This window comes from Syzygium oleosum, unplaced genomic scaffold, assembly GCF_021117445.2.
Source record: "Syzygium oleosum isolate NSW1041296 unplaced genomic scaffold, Sole_v2.1 Sole_v2.03, whole genome shotgun sequence".
NCBI classification, from domain to species: domain Eukaryota; kingdom Viridiplantae; phylum Streptophyta; class Magnoliopsida; order Myrtales; family Myrtaceae; genus Syzygium; species Syzygium oleosum.
Genome location: NW_026607487.1, coordinates 19,571,502 through 19,591,360, shown reverse-complemented (window position 1 = coordinate 19,591,360; position 19,859 = coordinate 19,571,502). Strand labels below are relative to the sequence as shown.

Sequence of the window (19,859 nt, the reverse complement as noted above, 5' to 3'; positions counted from 1 at the left end):
CGAGTGAGTTAAATCCAGGGTGTCACAAATAATCTCCTATTTATGAACCTTTTCTCGCACAAAATGACAATCAACCTTAATGTGCTTAATTCGCTCATGGAAGACAAGATTAGATGCAATATGAATAGCGGATTGACTATCACTATATAAAACTGATGGATTTGACGATGACATTCCAATCTCTAATAGGAACATCCTCAATCATAGCAATTCACCTGTTACATGTGCCATAGCTCGATATTCGGCTTCAACGCTTGATTGGGAAACTACATGTCGTTTCTTGCTCTTCCACGCAACCAAATTACCTCCACGAAATACACAATAACCTGAAGTGGATCTCCTATCAATAGGACATCCAGCCCAATCGGCATCAGAGAAGCCTGTAGTATTTAGTAACATAGTTCTTAAACAATAGTCATTTGCCTAGTGTTCCCTTCAAGTATTTGACGATTCGAAGCACAACATCCCAATGAGTAGTACGGGGAGAACTTATGAACCGGCTTACTACATTGATGGCAAAAGATATATCCGGTCTTGTGACCGTAAGATAGTTTAATTTACCAACTAATCTTTGATGCTTCGCTGGATCATGTAGTAATCTCAATGTTCTGCATCAAGTTTTACATTGGGCTCCATAGGGGTATCGACTTATTTTGCTCCAAGGAATCCAACCTCATCAAGAATGTTAAGTAGATACTTCCGTTGCGATAAACTAATACCGACATATGAGTAGGCTACTTTAATACCAAGAAAATATCGAAGACGTCCAAGATCTATAGTACTGAATTCTATATGCATAAATTGCTTAAGTTTCTTAATACCGCCTGAATCACTGCCTGTACTGATGATATCATCCACATATACGACTAGAAGGATACAATCAGCTGAGAGACAAAGCTGAAAACTGAGTGATTTACCTTACACCAATTTAATCCAAATTTGAGAATTGCATTACTAAATCTACCAAACCAAGCACAAGAAGATTGTTTAAGTTCATAAAAAGCCTTGTGCAAATGACATACCATATTCTCTCCTGAGTAACAAATCCAGGTGGTTACTCCACGTAGACCTCCTCGGCCAGATCACCATATAAAAAAGCATTTTTCACATTTAACTGATGAAGTAGCTAGTCAAATCGCACAACCAATGTACTAAATACACAAACAGATGAAATTTTGGCCACCCAAGAGAAAGTGTCATCATATTCGACATCATAAGTCTAAGTATACCCCTCTGCAACCAACTATGCCTTCAAACGGTCAAGAGTGACATCCGGATTAACCTTAACAGTAAAAACCTACTGACAATGAACAGGTTTCTTACCGGTAGGTAAAGAAGTAAGTTACCAAGTTCAGTTCTCAATTAGCGCATGTATTTCATCTTCCATGGCACGATGCCATCTCGGATGAGCAAGAGTTTCAGCAACACTGCTAGTCATAGAAACAAAGGACAACAACGAGACAAAGGCAAAAAAAGGTAGGAGATAAACGATCATAGGATAGAAATTTAGAAATAGGATGACGCGTGCAAACACAAGCAAAAAGACCAGGTTAAGCAGCATAACGATCAACAGGACGATCATCACAAGAGTGTGTACCTTTTCGAAAAGCAATGGGTGGATCGGGATCAAGATCAGAGGCTGGCACTGTAACTAATGGGGGAATAGATGAATCAGGTGTTGGTAAAGATTGCACTGTTATAGTAGGGACTGTACCGCATCAATGATAGGTGTGGTCAGCAAATTGAAATCCTGTGGATGTAGCTGGAGAAGCTGAAGGAAGTGGAATCGTTGGTATGACACAACCCTTACCGTCACCAGATGCCATGGGAACCGCCAGAGAAGTAAAATATGGCTGGTCTTCAAAGAAGGTCACATCCGCAGACACGAACATACGACGACGAGTAAAATTGTAACATTTGTATCCCTCATGAGTCCGAGAGTATCCCATTTCAGCACAAGGATCCATTTTATCAAGACCTAGGGTAAGACAATGTACAAAACAGACATACCCAAAGACCCGAAGAGGTAAAGAAAAGAGAGGACGATTTGGATGTTAAGTAGAGAACGGTGTCTCCCCCTAAAGAATAGAAGTTGGAAGCCTATTAACTAAATAACATGCTATAAGAACAACATGACCCCAAAAGGTTTTAGGTAGATACATGTGAAACATGAGGCAATGGGCAACATCAAGGAGATGCCGATTTTTACGTTCGACGACTCCATTATGATGAATAATACCATGAGAATCAAGAAATGGCTGGAAACCAGAAGTTGCAACAAGATATTCTCTAGCATTATCTAGATCGTAAATATTTGACAGAAATATTATATTGATTCAACACTTCACAATAGAACAATCGAAAGAAATGAAAATTTACGTACGGTCTTTTATTAAGAATAACCAAGTCATTCAGGAAAAATTCACGAATGTAACAAAATATCTTAATCCAGAGATATCAGACACACGACACGAACCCCAAACATCTGAGTGAACAAGCTCAAATGGACTAGATACACGGTTCTAGATGTAGGAAGGAAAAGAGACTCTATAATCTTTACCAAACCGACAAGTTTTACATTGAAAAGAACTCATAGACTCAAACTCAAGAAATAGACGCCAAAGTATGTTTTGCGGCGGGTGACCAGCACGACAATGCATCCGGTATATATCTGTGACATCCAAAATTTTCTTCGTAGTTTATGATATTTAAGATATTAAGTAGTGAGAGTTATTAAGGTAATAAAATTAGTTTATGAATTGTCAACGGGGACCGATACGCTCCAAAATACGTATCGAATGATTTTCAAACATTAAAAATTTTATTGAGTTAAGGTGTCACTTTTATTTTATACTTTTTATTAATGATTTTAATGGTTTCAAAATAATTTTCTGATTTACCGGCATTTCAAACGAATACCGATTTTTTTGTTTATTTACCGCAATGTATGATATCTACCCAAAATAACCTAATATCTCCCTCTTTTCAATTAAACCATGCAATTTGTCACTATATTAGCTTGGACAAATGTCCTAACTCTCACCTTATCTTTGCCACATGCCTTAATTGAAATGCATTGAACCTAAGCCTATGACCTCATGCATGACATATTACATTTTTTAACTCTAGTAATTTATTATCTAAATGTAACTCTAGTTATTTGGTATTATTGTTTTTAACCCAAGCCATTTAATGTGACCCCAAAATACTCTTCATTGTGGCAAAATTTTGGAAGACGAGGCTAAAAAGCATCTCTTCTTCTTCTTGGGCGTGAAACTTCCTTCCACTTCTTTAAGTTGCAAATTTTTCTTTTTTCCACTCTCTTTCAACAAAAAAATCAAAGTTCAAGCTCACTTTCAATCTAATTTCTTGATAAGGTATATTGATAGACTTCCCTTTCCTTTTTCTTTATCAGATAAGCTTTGTTGTTTTCTAAAGAATAAGACTTGTTAATTTTTTTTACTATCTATTTTGATTTCAAGGTGGTTAGAGGCTTGCTTTGTTGAAGATTTCACTTTGGGTAAGTGAAAACTCTAAGGACTAAGCTAGAATTATTTATTTAGTACTCTTGATCTTGGTTGATTGATTGTTTGTTATTTAGTTTGAATCTTATTCTATGTGTGAGCAAGTTTCAATAGTTGTATGTTAAGCTATGGTGATTGTTGAGCTTGAAGTAAAAAGCTTTTCACATGCTTGGGTGGTCCTTGAGAGATTACTAAAAGGTTTTGTTGCATTTTGAGTAGGAAAAGTGTGAAAATGGTAAAATTAGGCATAAAAAGGGTATTTTGGTAATTTTTCTTGTCAAGATAAGGGATAATTTCGAATTTACAGAAATGAAGAGGGGATGTGAACAGTGTTATTTTATGATTTTTAGTGTTAATTTGGGGGTTATTAAGTAATATTAATTAAAGGAAATCAAACCGGTTGAAAAAAATGAGTTTATAAGCTTTAGGGGCAAATTTGTAATTTCACCAAGTTGAGGGGCGAATCTGTAAAAACTGGAAGTTCTGGGGACTGTTCACAGCATGTGGAACCTCATTTTGATAAGTGGTTAAGTTATTTTTTAGAAATAATTGCTTAATTAGGACATATGTTTAACTATGCAAAATTGGAGCAATTTGTAATAATTAATTAAAAGTGGGCAGTTTTGAAAATTTGTAAAATATGTGGTGTCTATAGTGTAAATAAAATGTTTGTGTGTTTTAAATAGCATATTAAAAGCATTTAGTTTTTAATTTAATTATTATGGCTTGGTGGAATAAAAATCGAAAATTAGGGGTAAAATTATAAAATGAGAAATTTTACTAGGATAATATTCTAATTCCAAGAATTTGGAATTATAGAAATAATCTCTATTATATGTGGTAAAAGTGAACTTAATCAAGGGTGGTTAAAAAAAATGAAAATGAGCTGAGTTAGCCAATCATGGAGTAGTAGTGTTTAATGTTATAGAACTTGCGAAAGTTCTCTTCTAAATGATATTGGCTTGGTGTAAAGAAAAAGAAAGTTTTTATGTTGAAAGGTGCATAATTAATCAATTGTCTTATACATTATGTGAAATGCCAAGAGATTAACGTGCAGTTATTTCCATTTGTAATTACATAAATATGTGGCATTTACTGTGATGTAATTTATTGTGTATATCTTTAATGCTACATAATTAAGACCTTTGCCACGGCTTATTCACCACCGAGCGAATTCCCTTATACGAATATGTATATGAGACTCTGGAGTTAGCCAGATGTTTTACCGTATAAGACGGTCCTCTACAAGGTTGAAATGACATGAAATTTTATGATGACATGGCTCATGTAGCCATGATATGATGCTAAAAAATAGCCAGCAGCATGCGGATGTACGGTGGTGTATTTATCCTCGCTAATGTAGAGGACACTCGTGATGAATAGGCTAAGAGGCATGGCAAATGGGTATGTTTGTTTCCGTTCCCCATGAGTTGGTGGTTGCGATGCATCGTTAGTCGAGATGCCTCGTAAATCGAGATAGTCTTGGCTAGTGACGAATATAAACTCATATGTGTAAATCGATGAGATGTTATGTGATATTTGTGATATATAATATACCATCCGCTTGCATATGAGTGATTGATTTTATGCAACATATTGTTGTTCCATCGACATTTCATGATTGGAAGGATAGTGCCTTTATTCATGTATTCATCACGCATGATTATTTTGTACTGCCTTGTACTCACAATTATTGTTGGTACCAGATTGAGTGATGAGTGAATCTTTTACCTTAAACTTAGAGATTTCAATTACTGGGTCTCGGCTCACTCCTTATTTTTCAAATATGTAAGATGGATACTTCACTGCAACCGCGTTTTAGAGCTCCCATGTTTTTCGATTATAGTTATGAAGATATAATTATACCTAGTAGGGATGAGCATGATGGACCGCCCGAACCGGGACCGGACCGGACTGGTTGGTTTGGTCCGGTTCCCGAGAGTATCGGTCCGGTTCCCAGTTCCTAAAAGTGGAACCGGTTTCCGGGCGGACCGGTTCCCGGTTCTAGGTTGGGAACCTGACCGACCGGACTGGATCGGACCGATAAATATATATTTATTTATTTTTCTCAGAAAATATATATTTATTTACTTTTTTAAAATTTATGAAAAAAATAGAAAGCATTTTACCAGTTGACCTTTGCGACAAATGTCCCCGTTGTTTCCCATAAAGAAAAGACAGTCCAATGTTCTGAGATTAACAAATAGAAACCCTAATCACTGAGGCTCTCCCCAATTCACTCTCGCCCTCACCTCTGAGGCTCTGCCTAAGACATTCTATTAAGAAACAAGCTTGGATTTTGCCGCAACACTATAATTAACGCTTTTGTCATATTGCAGTAGGTTATTATTTCATATCCTTGGTTAATAAATGAATAAGTGATTGGTTCCATTAGAACCGAACCGGACCCGGACCGGGTCCGGTTCGGTCCACGGTCCCAGGACTAGCCGGTCCGGTCCTCGGTCCTAGAAACTGGGAACCAGTCCTCCCGGTCCGGTTCCCGGTTCTTGGGTGGGACTGGACCGGATCGGGAACCGCTCACCCCTAATACCTGGATCACCAGTAGTTTATACTAAGTGTACTTCCGTTATATGGGTCGACGTGGGGTTACCAGAGTATATACTCCATCGTTATGTTGCTTGGTATGTTAACATCGAAGGCAACCTGGTTGGATCACCTAGAGACTTTGATGGTCCTTCAGGTTTTGGCGATGATGGCTCGTTGTCAGGTGAAGCTGTCAACCCTTAGTTGATAGTCCAACAATGTACAAGCAGGCTTTTGGGCATATGAGTATAATGTTGAAGTTAGGTGTCCCTGACCCTTCCCAAGAATTATGTATTTTGTTTTTGTTTGAATGTTGTGTTGTAAAACTGGTGTTAATGTATATAAAAAGATGTATACGTATTTTATTAACTTGTATGGGAATTTTGTGAATGCTTTAATATGCTTCCGCGTGCTTTAATAATTATAAGTAATAATTGAAAAATACACGTGTCGTGTGTGACGTTCTGGGGTGTCACAATATCGGTGGATGTACGCTTCGCAGCTACAGCTGCTAACACCTTCTTGTCAAGATAGACCATTTAATTCATGTCTCCCACCAATCATCTATTCAGTCCTCAAATCCTAAAAGACACAACAAGAAGAGGAAAATGTTACAAAACAATTCAATTCTTTAGTTAACGAGCTAACATAAATTAAATTATAAGGAGATTGTGATAGAGGATGGACAAATGACAAAGAAAGAAAGGGACTCAAATGAGCGACTCCCGTACCAATAACCTGAGATTGTGAGCCATTTGCTAATGTGACTGAGTTTGACAATGATGGAGAACTAGAACGAAATGAAGACAATATGTTAGAGTTAACAGTCATGTGATTGGAAGCTCCAAAGTCTATAACCCAGGAGTCAGACACTGCACAAAACAAACAAGATGAACTGCCTTTGAAGGTTTGTGCCAAGGTAGTAGTAGGAACTGAAGATCTTGTCATCTGTTGAGAGCGAATTAATGTATCATACTCAATACATGTCAATGTAACTGAATTATTTTGCACAGTAGTCGAACTTGGTGGAACCGGTGAGGGAGGAACAAGAGAATTCTCAACTCCTGCATAGGCAGTTTGGTCTAAGCTCCAGGTGAAGAGTATAGCAAAAAACTTATGTATGTCCGGCTCTTTGACAATGATTGCAATTACATGAGCTACAACCATTTCTAGAACTAAGGACACCACGAGTACCTCTCCATCATAGCCTCCACTATGAACAAAACCATGTCCACGTCCTGGGTAATCACGATCATGACCTCTACGTCCCCTAGGATCATGAGAAATCATAGCACTCATCTCCAAAGTTGGTGTGGACGAAATCTTCTTAGTAATTGTAGAACGGAGAGCCTGACATAAGACTTCATCTATTGTACTAAGAGAGCTCTGAGATGTGATATGTTGACGAAGAGATGAAAATTCAAGCCCAATGACTTGAGGTATAATATCACCCTCGGATCCTCTTGGCGTTTGGCCAATACAACTGGATCATCCGAGGTAGGAAGAAAAATATCCAATCGCTAGCAAAGGGCACAAAATTTCTTTTCATGTGACCGGGCGCATTCTTTAGAAATAAATAAAAATTAGAAAATCTGGAAAATCCTAAAAACAATTGGACAAAGATTGATCTCCGTATTGAATATCAAATAACGCTTCCTATGTGTCACATACCCATCATATTGTTCTTGCTTTGGGTGAAGTTTAAATTTTTGAAGTGCCAAAAAAATCAAAAAATTTTCAAAACTTCACAGAATGATTTTTTAAAATTTAATTTTTTTAATTTTGGCACCTAAAATTTAAATTTCACTTAAAATGGGTGGCCACAAGTATTCTAAGTCATTCTGTGAAGTTTTAAATTTTTGGTTTTGGGCACCTTTTAAATTTCTACTAGACTGCCTTAGAAGAGGCACACTGAAAAAAGTGAGGAACCTTAGCGTCCATGCTATTTTATAAAAGAGTCCTGATCATTACATATCTCATAATTTTCAATTTCAGAAATTTTTATGAATTTTCGGATTTTTCATTTTTGTTTTTTTTTTTTTTTTTTTTTTTTTTTTTTGGGTTTTGGGGGGGGTTGGGGGGGGGGGGGTGGGGTGGGGGGGGGGGGGGGTGGGGGGGATATTTTGAATATTTTTAAAAATTTTTTTTTTTTTTTTTTTTTTTTTTTTTTTTTTTTTTTTTTTTTTTTTTTTTTTTTTTTTTTTTTTTTTTTTTTTTTTTTTTTTTATAATTTAAAATTTTTTTTTTTTTTTTTTTTTTTTTTTTTTTTTTTTTTTTTTTTTTTTTTTTTTTTTTTTTTTTTTTTTTTTTTTTTTTTTTTTTTTTTTTTTTTATAATTTTTATTCTTGTAAGATAGTACCGTAGATGTAAAATAGTCAAGTTGCTTGGTTGCAGTAAAATAGACCTCAACTGCTTTAGATCAGGATGGATAATTAGCTCCATCCAACTTAACAAAAGTTAATTGAAAGTGACTAAAAGGAGATCCGGAAGTCAATCCGGTATTTGCCATCAGTGAACAAAGAATGTGATCGAGCCCAAAGGAAATATACTTCACAGCAATCAACACGTAACTCCAGTAATCCAATCAACTGCACGGTAATTTTTATAAAAAAAGAAGAAGAATTGGGCTCAATCCAATCACCACTAATCATAGTAGTTCACCGAGACTTCGTAAAATCATGGAAACAATACACAACCCTAGAACATATGATTCCATCTTCCCTAGAACATATGATTCCATCTTTCTCCTCCAAAATGCAACTGATAGCAAATCGTAATAATTAATATCAAAGTACCCCCAAAATCAACTCCCACCGAGAAATAACTAGAATCAGCCTTCAAATGAGAAACATTACAAAACATTCTCCTCTTATATCATTCAACGTGGCTGCGATGTTGGGCAAAAATCGAGACTTCAACAAAGTGAAAGTAAAGTCAAAGTGTGTCCAGCGGTCATATTTGTACGGTGGACTCGCGACTTGGAAGACGCAGCTAGGGCGATGTGGTCTTGAGAATGTTGGCGCCGCGGATGGGTGACGTGAGGTTGGGGGTGACGTGGCTGGGCGATGTGGCTGGGAGCGACTCGACTGGGTGATGTGTTTGGGAGCGACGCTGGGCGACGTGTCTAGGAGCAACTCGGGTGGTTGGATACCGGAATAGTAGAAATTAGGGTCACCGGAACAGTGATCTTCCGACTAAGTTTTTTTAATAGCTCTGATACCATGTGAATATCTATATACACGCACGGGCTAAACTCTATTAAGACATGAATTACAATTCTACCCTTATTACTAAAAATACTTTACAGGCTTCACGTCAGTGTTTGTCGGGAGATGTATCTAAGATCAACTCGACCCAGTTACCGATGAAGACTGCAATAGTTGGTGCATATTTACCGGATGTTCATTTTCCTAGTTAATTCACGTGGAAAAAAGTGACGCTTCATTATCTGACGTAGAGAGTGCATGGAATAATGAATTGCAACTAATTTTATATGCCTGCAAGGCAAAGACCCTTCAGGCTCAATACATACAGTCATCTATATAATTACAGAATACATACAAACATACGTAAAATCTAATCAAATCTCATGGCTTGCAGAGCCAGTCTTGAATTGCTGACCGCAATGTGTGGTTGGGAGTAAGATGCAAATGACTAAGCTTCAAGTTGGTCATTGGCGACGTATCGTGGCCGCTCTCCCACCATTCACGCAAAGCTTCTCCTTCATAAGTGAAACCATCCGCCGCAATCTGAGGGTCATGCATTATTTCCTGGAGGCAACCATTGAACAGGTAAGCCACAACATGACACTGAAAGACATGCAAAGGATCGTGATCAACTAGCACATCTCAAGCTCACACTTTTCAGTGGGGAACAACAAAGCTCTGCTAAAGAAAATAAACATGCTAGGTTAATATCTCAATTTGAGATTCCCAAACGAAAATCATGCCATTAAAAATTAGGCTCAGGCAAATGGTGACGTCAATACAAAGTTAAAGCTGCTTAGTGTCTAGATATGCTGAACTATGCCATTCCTGAAGCCCAAAACAACATGGGTCCCTAAAAATGGGAAACAAAAATGCTAAGAATGGGTCCATGGTGAAATTAACCCAGATCTCCTAAACAAAAAACAAGACAAAATCTTAAGAGAATGGTCTGACAAGACTTGGGTACAAACTGAGCAATTCACCGAAAAGTATAACTGACCTGAAGGATGGGGCATAAGAAAAACGAGGGCACTGGTCGCTCTTCAGAGGTATGCAGCTGCTCCAATTCCCTCACAAACGTAGGTGTTAATTTGGGCCGATTTCTACCATTAGAATCACAGCATTGAAGACCCAGGTCCACTAATCGCTGTGCCACAAATGACGGCCATTGTCCAGCTGATTGATCCAAAACCAACTCCAATTTGTTGAATGATACTGCTTTACGCACCTCACTGACTAACCCAGTAGGTGGTCTACCGGTGAGTAACTGTAGGATGATCATACCAAAAGAGTAAGCGTCAGATTTGGGCGTCAAGTGTCCATCCCTGTAGAACTCTGGATCTGTATAAGGAAAAGCACGCTTTGGCTCTGTGATTCGGCGGAAACTTGGGCAGCGAAGAGTGTCCCCTGCTATAAGCCTAGAAATCCTGAAATCACATATTTTGCAGCTAAGATCAGAATCAAGAAGGATGTTTTCAGGTTTCAGATCACCGTGAACAATCCTTTCAGGTTTAGAAGAGTGCAAGAAGCAAAGAGCACTTGAGATCTCAGCAATGATTCGAACTCGAGCATCCCACATTAAGGGGGAACTGTTGCCTTTCCGGAAAAGGCAATCTTGGAGGCTTCCGTTGGGGAGGTACTCATATACAAGAGACCAGGCTTCTGGGCATGCACCAAGCAAGGTAACCAGACGTGGATGCTGTAGTTTACTAAGAACTTGAACCTGTATCATCCAAACAAAACTTGAGTAAACTGGTACATGACACAAGGCTGTTATGAATCCAGTAAAGACACCAAAGCATATCCTAAGTCAGTATAGCTATGGATAAGGTAGACGAGACAAATAAGCGTGATGAAAACTCCAAGAATGCATACAGCTTTAGAAGTGAAGTTAGCATTTTAAAGAGCATTAAAAAAAGGATAGGACAGAGAGTACATAAGGATGCCCCTAAAGTGCCAAAGGCTTGGTATAACAGTTGGATTAATATCATCGCCCCCACCCCCCACCCACCACCCATCCCCCCGTGCCCCCTCTCCCAAAATAAAAGAAGATAAAGAATTCGTTCATTGCACATAGTAAAGCTGTAAAAGTGTATAGGTAACTGAAATTGCCAGACTTCTGAGAATAATTGAAACACTAGAGCACTCCATATAATTAAGCAAAGACATGCTTGAAGCGTTGCAATGTTTTATCAAGCACAAAAACCTATAGTTACAGATCCAGGCATAGTTGAGAATGTTACCAAGAAATTGAGGTTTATTAATTGAAAGGAAGCGGACACTTTTGAGTTTCAATGAGAATAGTAATTAAGACAACATGATCAGAGATACAGTTGAAATTTGGATTAGCTAGTAAAAAGAACTCCCGTACTAAACATAAACAATTAAGCACTTCAAAGAAGGAAACAACAGCTAGTATGATAGGTGATCCAAATGCATAAACTGAAGAGGAAACTTAAAAAGAAAAGGCAGCAGAATTAAAACATGAGAATATCTCATTACCATAGATATCGCAACAGGAGAGTGCTTGTGTGCGTGCAAATGCACAAGAACATGCGCGCGCAGAGAGAGAGAGAGAGAGAGAGAGAGAGAGATGCCTACCTCTCGTTGAAACTCAAATTGCCCTTGCATGTTCTGAGGATACAGCTTTTTTATTGCAACAGTTCTACCCAGCATTTCCCCCTTGTATACACAACCATGTCCACTCTGCCCAATTTTGAAACTTTCAGAGAACTCACATGTTGCAGATTGGACTTCTGATAATGAAAACTCAGCAAAACCAGGCATATCTTCATTAAGACCACCATTAAACTCAATACACCTTGCAGCTCCAGCTCTACCATGCCCTTTCCACCGTTCAAGCCAACTAACAGCTTCCGCTTTGTGTCTCTGAATCTGCTGCTTTTCCTGCCTAAGGGTGGCAATAGATGCTTCAATGACATGTAACTCTCCAGCTGCTTCATCTCGCCTACGGCTAGCTTCTTGAGCACGACTGTCCAGAAGAGCAACATTTCTCATAGTCTTCTGTAGCTTTCTAACTATCTCTTCTCTTTCTTCCAAGAGCTTCTCTTGCTTCTGCACCGCAGTTCTTAATGCATCCTCAGCTTCATTTCTAAGTTTAGCTTCATGTGCATATGCAGACTCAATTACTTTCACCTAAATAAAACAGGCCGAATTTTTTCTCATCATCTCTTCATGTGATAAATCAGATACAGCATACAATAAGTAGAGTAAGTTGTTTTACGCATGCTAATACCACCAAACAAATGAAGACCAAAATTACTGGCCACGTGTGTGAAAACATTCATAGAACAAAATTGTCCGAGGAAAAACCAAAAACCAAAAACTTTTAACACCGCATGTTTATCTGCACAAATATACGAATTTATATCAGAAATTATTCCATTTTCCTTTCACTGCTTCCCCATTCACAAAAAGGATGATGTTTTGGGCTTGAATCAAGCCAGATAATCCCCCAAATAGTTATCCTTAATGATAATCAAAGCAGAGAAAATGAAAGCTGACAGCTAATTAGGGGGCCAAAAAATAAAAAAAGGTTGTCAGGAAGGTTATAAGCACCTTGCTGATCACTTTGATAGCTTCTGCTTCCAACTTTTTGCGCTTCATTAACTCCTGAAGTGCTTTCTTCTTCATTGCCTCAACTTGTATCCATGATTCTGTAAAATGATTATGCAATATCTCTTCATTGACCATGTCAGAATCTAAAGAAACCCTTCTTTCAGAATAGGTACGTCCGGAGCAACTGCTAGTACTTGTGGGACTAAACAAACTGCCAGTATGTTGGGGAAGATATCTGTTGGGAGAACCAGTTAAAGCCACCTGTGGAGAAACTGATTCCTTTTGAAGCCAGTCTGTAACTTTGCTGCAACTACCGCTCGAACTAGATGTGGACCGAGGACTTTCTGGGATCGCCGATACTGACAGTCTCAAACTTTCTTGCAATGGTTCACGACTTATTACTCCTGCAGATGTTTGTGGTTGACTTAATGAGTCCAAGGGAATTGGGCCTTCAAAGGCATCTCTAGTCCATATGCGTTTACCCTTGTTGACAAATGATATCTCGCAGAAAGCGGGTGCATTTTTTGCAGCATAATTCGCTTTGCTGGAGCTCTTTTTAACCTTCATACAACTACATCAAGACAATGTAGGAGGTAGGAGATTAGGATAAACAATCGGCACAGTTTTCTATATCAAGAGAAGGACACATCAAGTAGTCACGTTCTCGACTCACAAGAGAAAGCACATCATACAATGCATGTCAATTAGGGTCAACACCATCTTTTGAGAGTTAACCAGGAAAATATGGTTCTAAAAACATGCATCTGAACCATGTTTCTCGCTATTGATGATCCTTGTCTAGAGGAACAACCAACCAATCCAAGCAACAATGTGCACAACATGCTACGCATCACTCTTCTGAAAGACTTTCCGTCGTTTTGGTTCATATGGAAACTAAGCATGGTTGTCCAGCAAAAGATTTGAGAACGATACGACTGGAAAAACTCCATAAACTCTTCAGTAATATCACTTAAACATGAAGTAACAACTCAATTTGCTTTCATGGACAATAATGTGATTTAAGGGACCGCTTACTTTTCAGGTACAGCCCCCATAACAAGCCTCCTAATGCCATATTTGACAACCATTTCAACAATGCCCTTTTGGACCTGCTCTGCTTCAATGCTGAGAACACTGGCTTTCAACTAAAAAGGACATGATAACTTACATTAGTTTAGTAAAAGAAAATGGAAGACTCAAGAACTTCATGTCATATACGTAGATAATTAACACCTACTTCAACAATCACCCGAAACATGTCTACACCTATATAGGAGAATCATCAAAGATTGTCACATCACTCTAAAACGAATACCATTAACTCCAAATATACTTAGGCCACAAAATGGAGGCCACATCCTTAAATTAAACAACTCAAAAATTTTGAAGACGAGGAACAGAGGATTTCTCTTTCATTCTACCTTTTCAAGTGTGGGGCAGAGGGCCAGCCATTCAAGTTGAAAACTCAATCTAATCAACTAGTTGGGTTTTGAAATTGCAAAAAAATCTTCTCCTCATAAGAAAAAGAAAGCTTGATTAATTTGGATAATTTAAATACTGGAACTATATTTCTGACTCAAGAAAGTTCAATTAGCTCACAAACAACAAATCATGAATAGCCTGCGAGCATATTGACTTTTTTCCTCCAATAAGGTGAAGAGGAGATCTACCGCACCTACATATAACCTAACCTTGGATAGAGCTACCATCTATTTCACCCCTCTCAAACGAATTTCTAATGGCTCCATGCAATTTAGGGTGCTAAAAGAAGTTCGCGCAAATTTTTCCGGAGAGAAGAAATCAATTTTCAGTTAAATTGTAAAGCTCCATATTTCTTAAGGCTCTCAGATACCTCATGTTCAGACTGGATGTTTTGCTAGATTTACACAAGGAGAACGTATCACAGATGGCTGAAGCTGAAATATCCCATCAAGCAATTAAACGCACCATTGATAAGCATAAAGATGCCATTTAACTTTCTAGCTTCTCCACGACCAAAAAAAAAAAAAAAATACAAAACTTTCTAGCTTCTCCAAATCTACAAGTCCAAAAGATTACTCCAGGGAAATCAGCAATAAAGGAAATATCCTCATATACTGAAATCAGGCAAACCCAATCAAATGAAGAAATGTGAACTTGGATTGTGACCAGAAAAATCATTTGCTGTCGCTAGGACTTAGATTTATCAATAAGAATGATCTCCAAAAGAAAGCTCGCAAGATCACAACTACACAGATAACAATCTAGAAGGCGTGGCAACAAAAACCATGAGTTCCTGCCAGGGGTGTGGTGCTGGTCTGGAGGCATGGCCATTTAACTAGATCGCTAAAATTAAATGGATGTCAATCGCTTAAGTCGAGAAAATATAGGGTAGTCAACAAATGGATTACGTGTTAGCACCCACCAATAAAAGAACGTAGTTGCGACACATTTACGATTTAAAGAAGAAAAAACCGTACACGGGCGAAAGCTCTACAATCCAGTAAGTAGACAAGCGGACAAATCGCTTCCGAATTAACATATATTCCAGGACATTCATCATTCCGTATGATAAAAGCTTAACATAATCAAGATGAAGATTTGGCAGTTGCACAGCGCAACAGCGATCGGCATACCCATACCTTAGAAGCAGAGCAGAAGGTCAAGTAATGTCGCAAGAGTTTCCTTGTCTGCTCCTTTTCCTCCCTTCTATAGGCAGAAAGCACCTCGACGCTAGCTTGACTGGCAGGTAATCTTCCCACTGCACACAATCCCCGAGGATTACATCGTGAGCGAGTTAGCTCCTCAGGAAAAATGAGGAAAAGCAGGGGAAAATCGGATCTCAGGTTTCACCTCGACAGCAACACAGAATAAATTCTTATATCATCATCCAAATCAAATGCTACTTGAAGTCCTAAAAGCTCCAGTAAAAGAGATGTCTATGACTAGTGTCAGTCAATCAACAAGTTCATAAACATGAATTATCGGACGAATCTGAACTCCTAGAGAGAAACTAAGCTAAAGCACCATTGCTCTCGCCGGAGGAAACACCTATGTCTAGAAAGACACAAAACTACGAGTATCTCCTTTTCGCAATTAAAAACAACACGGCACTGCGGACCTGTAAGCGATCAAACACGCAGCACAAACTAGAAGAAAACCGAAGCTAACAAGGAACCGCGGGAATTCGCTTGCTTGCGCGCGCGCGCGCGCGCGGGGGCGAGGCTACGACTTACAGAGAGTCGGAATCACCGGCGAAGGCTGGTGAACGTGGACGACACAAATCTCCGCGCCGGGGAATCGCTCCAGGCTCCACTTTATCAAGCCGATCGCCTTCTCCACCGACTTGCCGACCGCCACGTGCACCCTCTCGCCGCCCCCGGCCATCCCGGACGAGCTGGCCGCGCCCGCCGACCGGTCCGGCCCGAGGCGGTAGCGCTCCGGCGACGGGAAACGGCCGAGGGGGTCTCCGGCGAGGCCGTGGTGGGGGTGGAACGGTCTCAGGAGCTCCATTGCTGCTGCGGAATCCGGCGTCGGGCCCGGTCTCCGGGCAGGTCATGCGCGGCCGGGGGAGCGAGATTCGGGGCGAGGCTGATGGGGAAAGGAGCCGCCGAAAGGAGGGAGGAGGAGGAGGAGGAGGAAGCTGGAGGAGGCTGGAGGAGGAGCGGGGCTTGAGCTTGACTTTCGGGGAGACCTGATGGAAACGGGGAGACGGGTGGAGGAGGGCGGCATATTTTCCCGTTCTTGGGAGTTGGGACCGCAGGAAAGGAAAAAATTGCAGCGGGAAGGAATATGCCCAGAGATCCTTTTTCCGTATGTATATACATACATACGTATAAGTTTTCTCCTCCTTTTTCCTCTTTTCTTTTTTGAGTTAATACCACGAAAAACCCAAAACTGGTACACCTATAACAATTTTACCCCAAATTATTTTTTTTACCACAAAAAATCACAAACTGATACACATGTGATAAATTTACTCCGAACTATTTTTTTTATCACTAAAAACCCCAAACCAGTACACTTATGACAATTTTACTATGAACTAATTTTTTGACCACCAAAAACTCCAAACTTATACACCTGTGACAATATTGCCCTGAACTAATTTTTTGACCACTAAAAATCTCAAACTGGTATATTTATGACAAATTTACTCTCCGTTAGTGTCCGTTAAATTGGATTAATATCACGAAAAATCACAAATTGGTAAACTTGTGACAAACAGAGGAGTAAAACCCCAAATCGGTACACCTGTCAACTACCACGTATCATTAAACTTAGCAATTTGACAATAAAATTTAATGAAAATTAACGGAGTGTAAATTCGTCATAGGTGTACCAGTTTGGAGTTTTTTGTGTTAAAAAAATTAGGTCGGGATAAAATTGTTACAGGTGTACCAGTGTGGGATTTTTGGTGATAAAAAAATAATTTGAGGTAAATTTATTACAAATATACTATTTTGGGATTTTACCAAAAAAAAAACTCTTTCTTTTTTTATTTTCGATGTTTGAATTATTATTTTTATTTGTTTAATTATGGGGCATAGGCGCATGTTGAACTTTCAACGCGGGGGCGGCGGGGCGAGGACCGGAAGAGGAGGTGGTGGGGGAGAGTCTCACTCCCACACGGATGGGGAATACATTTTTGATTTGATTAATTTTGAGGTACGCCTTTTCTTTTTTCCTTTATTAGACACGAAATAACTGTTAGGATTAGGCATACAAACACATGGAAATAGAAAGTAAAAGCAAGAAAGAGAAATCGAGATACAGAATTTATCTCAACTCACCGGTCAAACGAGAGCTACATCCAGTAGAGGATTCCGGTATAATTTAACACCCCCGCATTTTTAATTACAATTCATAGACGAGCAAAGTAATTATTCATGGGTCTAAACTTAAACTACAAATAAATACGCGGGAGAAGTGGGGCTCCAATTCCTCCTTATCGATAGGGAGTAATTCAAAATGATGTTCAGTGTCGCTTGAAATAACTATTGGATGAAAAAAGTTTTCACCACCGACGATAATTTATGTCAAATTATCGTGAATGATGAAAATATTTTTAATTTATTAATTTTTATAAGTGATGAAAGCGATCATTTTTTAAACTGCTATTTTTTTTCTCGAAACAAAATGAAGCGTGCAAATTCGTCGATTCTTCTCAAAATTTTTCATTTTCCACATTTTTGTGCTTCGCTCGCGGTTGAAAGATGAGGCGCGCTTTCCCATTTGCACACGTCAGCCTGACATCACGGTTGCCCGAACCCACTAGCACAGTAATTTAGCCCCTTAAGATAAAAAATAAAGAATTTCGACCAAAAAAAAAGATAAAAAATAAAAATAAAATGGCTGCTAGCTAATTAAAGTCAAAAGCAGAAACGGGCGAAAACTGCACGATTTAAAGTGCGTTTGTTTATACGGAAAATGTACCATATTTTAAAAACACTTTTCAATAAGTCATTTTTCAGAAAAATGAGTTCGTTTTTTGGTATTTGGCTAAAATCTTAAAAAGACTTGAAAGTATTTTTAGTTGTTTGGTGAGGAAAATCTAATGGTTAAAATTATCGAAAATTTTAATATTTTTAAAATTATTTTTATTTTTGGAAAAAGAAAGGCCGACGACCGGTGGAGGGAGGAAGAAGGAAAAAGAAAAGAAAAATAAAAAAAAGAAAGAAGAGAAAAGAAAAATTTTAACAAATGCAAGACGAATACTTTTGAAAAGTATTTTCACCTTCTTAGATTAGGAAATTCACTTTCCTAATTTTATACATGAATGTTTTCCTTGATCGGAAAACATTTTCATTTGATTTATCATTTTAAGCAAACCAAACGGGTGAAAGTCCGGAGAATGAATTTCCGAAAAACATTTTCCTTCAAACAAATACTCTCACTGCTAATTTTAAATGGCTTTTATAATGTAAAGTCACGAAAGAAAGGAAGAGGGTAGAGGGAAAGGAAAAGAGAGGGAGGGTGAAGGTTGGAGCAGTTGACTCGTGGCGGCTTCTCCGAGGCGGCGTAGATCCTCCGACCGCGCCTTTTGTCCCAAGCCAGTTTAAAAAATTCACCGCGTTACCTAACACGAGGTTAAAAAATAATTACCACATTCCTTAGCACTTGCACGCTGATCGCATGTGGAGAGCAATTTTTGCTGGAATCGGACAGAATTAGGACCACCTGGTGGTACTCTCTTTTGGTAAAAGCAAATTCGACGAAGACGTGAACGTTAGAGACAAGTTAGGCCACGTTGTTTTCTCTCGGGTCAAAACCAATCAACACTGCAAATTGGTCTGAAACTCAACTTAGGTCGCAATTTTGTTTAGCTATCAAGTACATGCTTGAAATGAACCCCACTGCAAAATCGCCCGATTGATTGACAGCTAAACAATCAGAGGGCTCTCGTCAAACATCGCTCCGAGTTACTTATCGGGTCAACATAATAATTAAAAATGTCGTGGCTTTCGTGCTTTTTCACGGAACAAAAAAAACGGATCGTGCCGTGAACTCTAAGGCTTTCTCACTCGGTTATTTTAAGTCTATCTTCATTGACCACGCGCGCCCGTCTTTGTTACTCGGGTTTGAGCGCTCCATTCGCGAACCGGAAGGCTCGAGCCTTCCAATTCAGATCCAAGTGCAGAAAAATGGCTGCGAACGTAAGGGAATATATAAAAATGCAGAGAGCTCCTGAATCCTAAGAAGAAGATGATGAGAGGGATGTCTCAGGAAACGCCAACAGGGTTCCACGCGAGGCAGGCACGAGAACACCCGTCAAACTTCTCGTCTGCACAATTCCTCGGCTTAAAATAATAAAAGAGAAGAACCAGAAAGTAATCAAATGGTTTTGAAAATGGGCCAAAGAAGTCAACGCCAGCTCCGACCACCACGACCGAAGGCGATGCACGGCGCACTACCTTCGAGCATGGGCCGGCCGCCCAGGAATATTCCTCTCGAGAGGTATTTGTCCGTCCGGCCCATTAGGCCCGAAACGAAGGTCGACCACCGGGCCTCGACCGGACGTGGTCCA

At 39.1% G+C, this 19,859-nt stretch overlaps 1 protein-coding gene across 1 annotated transcript; it reads right to left on the bottom strand.

The window, feature by feature from the left end:
* Window positions 1–9,533: 9,533 nt before the first annotated feature.
* LOC115683827 (U-box domain-containing protein 33-like) lies at window positions 9,534–16,621 on the bottom strand. The gene is made up of 7 exons (XM_030608456.2): window positions 16,069–16,621; window positions 15,475–15,593; window positions 13,889–13,998; window positions 12,854–13,424; window positions 11,876–12,430; window positions 10,275–10,997; window positions 9,534–9,838 (listed from the first exon to the last, which is right to left on the bottom strand). Exons 1-7 carry the CDS (start codon window positions 16,343–16,345, stop codon window positions 9,656–9,658), a joined length of 2,538 nt encoding a protein of 845 aa, XP_030464316.2. The 5' UTR covers window positions 16,346–16,621; the 3' UTR covers window positions 9,534–9,655.
* Window positions 16,622–19,859: the final 3,238 nt, after the last annotated feature.

Coding starts and splice junctions, on each gene's coding strand:
- LOC115683827 (XM_030608456.2), bottom strand. CDS start 16,345: ATGGAGCTCCTGAGACCGTTCCACCCCCACCACGGCCTCGCCGGAGAC. Junction 13,425..13,888: donor ATGGGGGCTGTACCTGAAAA/GTAAGCGGTCCC, acceptor GTCTTGATGTAG/TTGTATGAAGGTTAAAAAGA. Junction 12,431..12,853: donor CTATCAAAGTGATCAGCAAG/GTGCTTATAACC, acceptor TGTTTTATTTAG/GTGAAAGTAATTGAGTCTGC.